This window comes from Geospiza fortis, unplaced genomic scaffold (genome assembly GCF_000277835.1).
Source record: "Geospiza fortis unplaced genomic scaffold, GeoFor_1.0 scaffold2, whole genome shotgun sequence".
Classification (NCBI taxonomy): Eukaryota; Metazoa; Chordata; class Aves; order Passeriformes; family Thraupidae; genus Geospiza; species Geospiza fortis.
In genome coordinates, this window is record NW_005054366.1 from 2,786,768 (window position 1) to 2,796,072 (window position 9,305).

The 9,305-nt window shown below is 50.5% G+C and overlaps 1 protein-coding gene across 1 annotated transcript in view; it reads right to left on the bottom strand.

Annotated features, from left to right (window-relative positions):
* Positions 1 to 6: 6 nt before the first annotated feature.
* ITGA11 (integrin subunit alpha 11) overlaps positions 7 to 9,305 on the bottom strand; it is a 48,197-nt gene continuing 38,898 nt past the window's right edge. The window contains exons 20-30 of the mRNA XM_014308316.2: positions 8,926 to 9,127; positions 6,936 to 7,034; positions 5,679 to 5,755; positions 4,731 to 4,820; positions 3,521 to 3,611; positions 3,301 to 3,414; positions 2,619 to 2,705; positions 2,050 to 2,160; positions 1,488 to 1,583; positions 1,100 to 1,213; positions 7 to 874 (exon numbers count right to left, since the gene is read on the bottom strand). Coding sequence (XP_014163791.1) covers positions 803 to 874; positions 1,100 to 1,213; positions 1,488 to 1,583; positions 2,050 to 2,160; positions 2,619 to 2,705; positions 3,301 to 3,414; positions 3,521 to 3,611; positions 4,731 to 4,820; positions 5,679 to 5,755; positions 6,936 to 7,034; positions 8,926 to 9,127 — 1,153 coding nt within the window. The 3' untranslated portion in view covers positions 7 to 802. The remainder of the gene's footprint in view (positions 875 to 1,099; positions 1,214 to 1,487; positions 1,584 to 2,049; positions 2,161 to 2,618; positions 2,706 to 3,300; positions 3,415 to 3,520; positions 3,612 to 4,730; positions 4,821 to 5,678; positions 5,756 to 6,935; positions 7,035 to 8,925; positions 9,128 to 9,305) is intronic.

Below are 9,305 nucleotides of genomic sequence, written 5' to 3' on the forward strand. Positions count from 1 at the left end.
CATTCCTGCCCTTAAAATTCCATGATTTCCATGGCACCAGCTATGTACAGGTATGATACATGTGGGCTCCCCAAGCTGCTCTGCTGGGACGAAACTCATCAAACTGCTTCTTAATTAATTCTTTACACGATTTTAAATTTTTTTCAAAATTATTTCTAAGTTTGTGGTTTGTTTTTTGGTTTTCTTTTTTTTGGCAGGATTTTTAATTTTCCCCCCCCTCCTTTCCTTCCCGTTTTTAGAAGAATTATGTACAGCCGGACACTGGAGAGTTGGCATTTAAGGTGCTTGAAATCACAAGAATTTCATTCAGTGCATTCAGACTAATTAACGCCTCCACTTAATTACTCCTGTTAACGAAGGCAGTTTGAGAGCCGTGGCCAGCAGAGCCCGGGATCTGCGACAGCTCCGCCATGGGAAGGAGCAATCCATGGGGGATTTTTTGGGGATAATATTTTTATTTTAAGGAGTTTTCCAGCTCCACATCAGGGACCCCTCACACCGGTGTCCCCTCGTCCCCACTGCTGCCACCCTGGTGAAATCCCAGTTGGAAGCACTTCCGAGGAGATTTTTGGGGAATTTTTGGTTGATTTGAGGTCTTTTTTTAATGCAATCCCAGTCGAAAGCACCTCCGAGGAGTTTTTTGGGGAATTTTCACTTGGTTTGAGGGGGTTTTTTATGGCTTTTAAGTGCCGTCCCACAAGGAGTGTTCTGTCATCCTGCTGCAAAGCCAAGCACAGCCCCCAAATCCCTCGGGATCCCGGGAATCTCCGGAGCTGGGAGGGGGCTCCTGGCCCCGGCAGAGTCACTCCATCCCGTGGGAATTCTGCTCCCGCTCGGCCGCTCGCCGGCGGCTCCCGCTCTTGAAGAACCCGAGCTGTGGGGAGGGGAGGGAAACAAAATCCCGCTGTTATCCCAGGAGCTTTTAATGGGATAGCAGCTGGAAGTCGGTCCTGGATATCATTTATATATGGAAAGGGGTATTTTGGAGGAGGTTCTGAGGATTTTTGGTGGTGTTGAGGAGCTCGTGGGGCGCTGGACACGGATCCAGAGGGTTCCTCCACACATGGAAATCTCCAAAAATCCCCCAAAAGCTGCTCACCTTCCAGAGCGCCAGGACCAGCAGGGCCAGGAGCAGGAGACCTCCAAAGGTGCTCCCAAGGATGATCCAGATGGGAATCTGCGATTCCTCGGGCTTGGAGATCTCAAACGTGATCTGGAGAAGAGAAAACACCGTGGATTCCAGGCAGGAATGGCAGGGAAAAGGGGATAACGGGAATGCTGAGCAGCCTTTCCTTTGGGAACACTGCACCAAGGATTTGGCTCAGTTTTCCCTGCGGAATCCGGAGATTCCAGGATCAGAGCTCGGCCACAGCTGCACCGAGTTTTTCCGGACCTGGGTCCCTCCATCCACAGGGATTCTCCCAGTGGGATCAGGGCAGGGTGTGGCAGCATCCCGAAATTCTGGGTGCCCCCATCCCAGGGCTGACCTGGCGGCTGGGATCCTCCTCCCGGAAAACGAAGGGGCTCCGGAAGCGCCGCTGGAGCGCAGCGATCGTGGTGAGCTTCAGTGCCTTGAACTTCAGCTGCACGGAGAGGGGTGGGATGAGCATTCCACATGGAAAAGGAGCCCCCATTCCCAACGGGATCCATCCCATCCCCGTGGGCTGGGATGAGCATCCCACGTGGAGAAGGAGCCCCCATTCCCAACGGGATCCATCCCATCCCCATGGCTTTGTATCCATAGGGATTCTCTTTGCATCCATGGGAGAGGAGGATGCAGGGCAGGCAGGGAGTGGGGCAGAACAACAGCAAAAAAAGAGGTTTTAGATGAATTAACTTTGCATTAATTAATAATGCAAATTTAATGGAATTAAATAATCCATAATGAGGCAACGTGGATGCACGATCCAATAGGAGAAGTGGCTTTGGGAATAAAAACCAGCCCATACATTCCTAGGCTTCCTGGATGGAAAATCCCACGTTTTTGGGGTGCGAGGGTTCCTTCGGGGGATTTCTCCCTGAAATCCACATTTTCTGATGAGCACTCACTGCTTTCAGAGACTTCATCCACAGATTCCCACGCAGGTGCAGGTTCAGCTCCTCGTTGGGAGCCAGTTTCACCTCGCAGTCGATGGAAACCACGTCGGAGTTGCTGTGGTTCTGCAAAGGGAAATGTGGGATCACAGCTGGAGAAGGAGGGAAAATCCCACTGGGATTCATCCCTGGCAGGCACTGAGGGAGGGAGGGAGGATCCCACGTGTCCGTCCTCCTGTGTGGCCAAATCCCCACATTCTTTAAATTTTCTCCCCCTTTTTCACTCCAAGCTTCCCAATTTTGCTGGGTTTTGTGCTGTTCTTTCCCTCCAAGTTTTCCCTTGGAAAAAAAAGATCCTGATCTTTGTGAGCTGGAGAATTCCCTCGCTCCCCATAAATCCTGAGTATTAATGGGGCTTAAATTGCAGTGGCTGAGAGGAAAAATAAAAATAAACTGACCGAAGGGCTTAAAAATGTCCTAAAAAATTCCAGTGTGCCCCTCCCACATCCAAGGGCCATCCCTATTCCAGGTTTTTCCCTGTTTGGGATATCCTGGAGCCAGGATTGCCCCGTGCAGGTGAGTACCAGGTGTGGGGTGCGGGACAGGTCCTCCTCTGCCGGGGTTCTCCGGTAGTCAGTGGTGTTCCCCCAGATGCTGCAGGTCGTGTTTTCCTGTGGGAGAAGCCAATGGAATTCCAGCATGGAATTGTGGCAGTGGCTTTCCTGTGCCACCATCCCATATCAGAGATCCCCAGCAGCCTCCAGGATTTGCTGCAGCTGGGATTGAGTTTGGCTCGCTGTGGGATGTGGCCGGAGGGCTGGGATCCCATTCTAAACTGGGCTGGAATCCCATCCTAAACCAGGCCCGAATCTCATCATAAACTGGGGCAGAATCCCATCCTAAAATGGGCTAGAATCCCATCCTAAACTGGGCTGGAATTCCATCCTAAACCAGGCCTGAATCTCATAATAAACTGGGGCAGAATGCCATCCTAAAATGGCCTAGAATCCCATCCTAAAGTGGGCTGGAATCCCATCCTAAAACACGCTAGAATCCCATCATAAACCAGGACAGAATCCCACCCTAAACCGGGCTGGAATCCCATCCTAAACTGGGATGAAATCCCATCCTAAACTGGGACAGAATGCCGCCCTGAAATGGCCTAGAATCCCATCCTAAACTGGGCTGGAATTCAATCCTAAACCATGCTGGAATCCCACCCTAAACCGGGCTGGAATCCCACCCTAAACCACAATCCCGTCCTACCTGGTCTGCCCGGAATTCCGTGGGCAGCAGGAGCCGGTTGCCCGCCCGGGTGGCCACGGGCACGGTGATCTTTAGCGTCACCCCTTGCACCGGGAAGAATCCCAGGTTCTGCAGCTGCCAGGGAAGAGCAGAGGGATGTGTTGGGATCAGGGGATGGGGATCCCTGCTCCCGGGGCAGATCCCAAATCTGGGAGAACTCAGGGATCCGGTTCCTGCTCACCGTGAAGGTGCAGTGGAAGGGGGGCCCGATGGGGTTGGATCCATCCAGGGAATTGTTGGATCTGATCTCAAAATAATCCAGGCTTGACGTCCTGTGGGACAAAGAGGTTTTTTGTAGGATTTTCCCTTTCTTTGTAGAATTTTCCCTTTTCTTTGCTGGATTTCCCCTTTCTCTGCAGGACTTTCCCCTTTCTGAATAGGATATTCCCTTTCTTTATAGGATTTCCCCCCTTCTTTGCAGGACTTTCCCCTTTCTTTGCAGGTCTTTCCCCTTTCTGTATAGGATATTCTCCTTTCTTTGCAGGACTTTCCCCTTTTATGGCAGAATTTTCCCTTTCTTTATAGGATTTTCCCTTTCTTTGCAGGATTTTCTCGCCTCTTTAATAAAGCAGAGCCATCCCAGGCCCTGGCTGAGGTTTGGATGTCACAGGAGGTAAATCAATCCCTGCTTTGCAGCTGGAGAGGTGGGAAAAGAGCCAGGAATGTCCTGTGGGAACCCATTCGGGAGCACCTGTGATGGCCCCAAATCCCCACATTCTTTCAAAGTCCCTCCCTCCTTTTCCACTCCAAAATTCCCAAATTTGATATTTTCTGTGCTCTTCTTTCCCTCCAGGTTTTCTCTTCATTCTGAACTGGAGAATCCCCTCGCTCCCCATAAATCCTAAATATTAAAGGAATTTTATTTGTGGCGTCTGAGTAGAAAATATAAAATGACCGAAGGGCTGAAAAATCCCCGAAAAATTCCAGCAAGCAGCGCCAGGGAATGTGCTTTGGGATCCCTGATTTTCCCATCAGCAGCTTCCTAAATTATCTCTGCCTTCATCCCTGGCTGTCCCAGACTTGAATTCCCGGTGATTCCACGCTCATCCCACAGCTGAGCTTCCCTCCGATGGTTTTGTGGGATGGCCACTGGCCCAGACACCGGGAACACCTGTTATGGCCATTATTACCTCCAAGAATTCCCTTTTTTTCACCATAAAAACTCACCCTCACACCTCTTTAATAAAATTTATGCCTTTAAACACCGGCAGAGTCCAGCTCCCCACAGCTCGCCAATTTTATAAAAATCTCTCCCTGACTTCATGGCTCCTGTTTTTTCAATAAATTCCCGAATTAAACCTGGGTTTGAAGGCTGCTCCCAGCTGGTTTTCCCAAGGGGTTTTCCCAATCCATGACCTCCCAGGAGCCGCATCCCAACCCAAACCCCTCACCTGGTGAAGAGCAGGTCGGCCTCGTACTTGAGCTGGAAGTTGAGGTGGGCAACGTTGTCCTCCTTGGTGCTCTCCTTCTCCTCGCTGTCACTGGAACAGCAGCAGGGCCAGGGGGTCAGGCAGCAGCCAAATCCCCCTGGGAATATTTTTTGGGAATGCTGAGCTTTTTTTGCATTTTGGTCAAAGCAGGATTTTATTCTGGGATTTTAATCATTAAAATGATTCGGAGGGTGGTGTCACCCCCAGCAGCTTAAAGTGGTGCAGGGGAATCCCCCTCTGCTCTAATAATTGGTGAAATTCAAAAAAATAATTAATTAATATTAATAATTTAGTTAATAAAACCAATTATTTATTAATATTTTAATAAATACTAAGTTGATTTAATTTTTCCCTTTCTTTGTAGGATTTTTCCCCTTGTACGATTTTCCCTTTCCTTATAGGATTTTCCCTTTCCTCATAGGATTTCCCCTTTTTTTTTCAGGATTTCCCACATTTCCCTGTGGGAAATCTTTACCTGTGCAGGAATGGGGAGTAAGAAGAACTTTGTAAAATTATTAGGAGCTATTTTTCCTGGGATATATTTGTGGTGAGAGCGTGGATGAGAAAGCAGCAGTGGCTGGAGATCCAGCAGAGCCCGGCAGCTTCCTCAGGCATGGAAAAATCACGGATGTAAATCCCCAGATAAACAAAAATAGCCAGGTTTGGGAGCACAGGGTAACCCACAGCAAGTGGGTCTCCATGGGGTTATTCCATGGAAAACCTCTGGCTCTGGAGGAAGGAATCCCAAGGAAAGCCAGCTGCATCCTGGGGTGCCCAGAGAAGCTTCCTGGAATTGTCCAAGGTTGGACACCCTGGGATCAGGGAAGGGGTGGGACTGGATGGGCCTTTTTTTCCAGCCCAAACCATTCCATGATTCTGTGATTCCAGAGGGAGAAAGCATCCCCAGACCTGCTGGCAACCATGTAGACCTCCATGCTCTGCAGGAAGATGGACTTGCTGAATTCAAAATCCAGGCGGAAAGCGACCTGCGGAGAAGGGAAAAACACAGGGAAAAACATCGGGAAAAACATCCCAGAGAATAAAATCCTGAAAGCTGAGCAGGGCCAGTGTGGGACCCTGCAGGACACACAATTCCCAATCCCACCAGGACTGAGCAGAGCCTTCCCAGGCAGAGAGGATTTGCAGGAATTCTCTCAGCCCCTGCGATGGGAGCTACTTGCGGCTCCCTGTGGAAGCAGATCCCTCCAGAGGCCCGGGATTGGCGGGAAGGGGAGGCAGCTGGAGAGAGCCAACACCAATAAAACGGGATAAATGTGATAAATGTCACATCTGCAGTGACCTCAAACCGTCTGGGCCGGCACAGCTGACTGGAATATTAAAGCTCCCGCGGCTCCGCAGCCAAAATTCCATTTCCAGCCTGTCTTTGTTTTGGCAGGAGCGGCACTACCTGATGGCCCACGGACGCATTCCCGACCCCGTAGGTCATGGGGAGCCAGCTCCTCGTGCAGCCACAGGCATCCCACTGGGATTTTTGGGAGTTTAAAGCCGAGCCTGGTGCCTGAGGCTCATCCATCATAATCCAGGAAAGGTTTCAGACGGATACAGGAGCTGGGGAGATTTTATCTCCAGATCCTGCTTGTGTTGGTCCCTTTTCCCACGGGTGGCAGGTGGGATTCCATGCAGATCCTGAGTGGATCTCCCCACTATTCTTTTCCCTACTGAACCCTGAATTTGATGTTTCCCAAGGGTTTGTGGTTTATAAAAATTATAAATTTGACTTGGGCTCATCCCAAATACTGGGAATACTGATTTGGAGGATGTCACCACCCAGGAGAGCTTGGACTGGCTCTGAGCAGGATCCAGAAGCACCTCAGGGCAAGGAAAACCTCTCAGGCAGGGAAGGAGCCTCATCCTGCAGGGAATCAGCTCAGGGAAGTTCCCATCTATGGTTTGAAGCCAACATTAAATTTTTCCAAAGGATTTGAGGCAAATTCTGTCACCTGGAGGAGCTGAGTTGGATTCTGGGGCTCTCCTGAGAACCAGGGCAGGATCCCAACCATCCCAGCTTCCCTAAGATGCCTTTCAAACTCCAAAAGGGAATAAACCAAAAGTTTATCTTCAAAATCCTGCTCAGGGCTGCCCAGATGTGACCCTGGGGGCAGAAGGTCCATGTGACAGCACAGTGGGAAGTTGGGAATGTCCTACCTTGGCCTTGGCTCGGAAGAAGGGGTAGCTGACGTTGCACACCCTCCTGGTGGGGTGTCTGTCGTCGCTGGCACAGTCGATGTTGATGTCGCTGTCATCCTGAAACAGGACATGAAGTCCTGTCCATGGAGTGTCCGGGACACCGGGAATGAGCCCCGGCTCTTTGGGAAACTGGGAACACCCGAGGGGCTGAAAACGGGCCTTGGCTTTGGGGAAACAGCCAACCAACCAATGACCAACCAGCATCCAACCAATGGCCTACCAATGGCCAATCAAATAATGGCCAACCAGTGGCCAACCAAAGGCCAACCAATGGACAATCAACCAATCACCAACCAACCAAAATCCAACCAGCCAATGACCAACCAACAACCTAAACCCAACCAACCAACGACAAGAGCCAACGACCAACCAATCAACCAATAACCAACCAACCAGCAACCAACCAATGACCAAAACCCAACCAACGAATGACCAAAACCCAACAAAACACCAACCAACCAATGACCAAAATCCAAACAAATTCCAATCAATCACTGGCCAAGAAACTAATGAATGAAGGAAGGATACAACCACCAACCAAGTATGAACCAAAACCCAACCAAAGGACCAGGCAAGCAACCAGCCAGTCATCCAACCCACCCCGCTCGCTGGAGCTGGGAATCCTTCCCGTGCATTTGTTGATGTTCCTGGAAAGGAGCATCTCTAGGAAGCAACTCCCAGTTTCCTGATGTAAATCCTCTTTATGAATTTAATTACAGCAGTGGATGAATTTAACTGCAGTGAATGAACAAACCTGATTATTCCTGGCATTCCTGATTTTTCTACGATGAGGAGTCATTGGGAAGCACTGAGAGATAACATGAGCTGTTATCCTGCATGGCCACCAGCTAAGCTGGAATTCCCTCACCTCAACACTGACGTTCCTGCTGCTGGAACACCCTTCCACCTCTCCAGCCAGGCAGGGATGGGATGTGGTGTCCATCCTCACCATGAGAGGATGAGCTATTCCAGTTTTTATCCCACAAGGGGTCATTTTGAGCTGCTGCCACTGGAAAAGTCCTACCCAGGAGCTGGAATATCCCAGCACCAGCCACCATCAACACCCTGGAGCTTCCTCCCACTCTTCTGTTGAAATTATGGACTTTTTGGGGCCACAGACACTTTTTATTTATAAGATGCAGATATCCATCCCCACTGGATCCTCCTTGATAAGGAGGGACAGACAGGAGCCTGTTATCCATGACTCCTCCCTGACCAGCTGCAAATATTCCCTACAACCACTGCTATCCGGTGCTTTCTCTTCCTCACCATCCCAGGGATTTTCCCTGCTCCCCTCACTTCGCTTGGAATAATCTCCAAAAAATGCATTTTTCTTATTTTGTGGGCAGCAAGCCCCACAATTTTCCTTTGGCACGGCTCGGAGAAAAACAAAGGAGATGGGATCTGCGGGCGGGGATGAAGTCATGGGGGGGTGAGGGAAGGCTCAGCAGCATCAGCACATTCCCAAACCTCGCTGGGAGCAGGGAGGAGTCGCACCAAGATCGAGCGAGTGGGGCAGTGAAATTTTTGGGGCACTCGGGGACCACTCCAGGGAAAGCCATGGAGAGGTGGCATCGCCCGGCTCGGTGCTGAGCTGTGGCCACATTCCCATGATCAGCTCCCACTTCCAGGAGTTATTTCTCAGCTGCAAAAACTCATTCCTGACGGGAACTTGGCGATGCGCAGGGAGTATTTTTAAACAACTGCAGGAGAAAAATAGAGGGAAATAATTTCCTCTGTGTTTGACCTTCGCTCAGGCTCTTAAAACTCAAAACCTTTTTGTATTTCCAAAATAAAGAGCTGGAAGTGCTTAGAAACGGAGCCCATAAACAGCTCTGATTTATGAGGGATGGAGACAGATTTGGGCTCTGCTTTGGGCTGCAGCTTTCTCCTCCTGCTGGGATTAGCAGCACCTCTGGAAAAGCCTGGATGTGCCCCGGGAGCTCACCTTGGGGATCAGGCTGGCGAACTGGAGGTTCCTGGAGAAGGAGATGTTGAGGACGGTGCTGTAGGCGTTCTCCCCGCGGTTTTCCAGCACGGCTTCCACGGCCACCCTCCTCCTGCTGCTCTCGATGACGAAGACGGAGGCGTCGAAGGAGAGGCTGAAGGCCGAGCAGTCGCCCCTGCGCAGCGCCCTCCGGCAGAATTCCCTGCAGGAAGGGGCATTCCCGGGATTTTACCACCACGGAAATCCCTGCTCTCCCCCTCTGTCCTGCTGTGCTGAAAGAGGAATTAGGGATTTTCCCCATCGTCCATAATTTGGGGATTTTTGGCCAATGGTGTGAAGATTTCTCAGTGATTATTAGGAACGCTCGGGGCAGCTGAGAT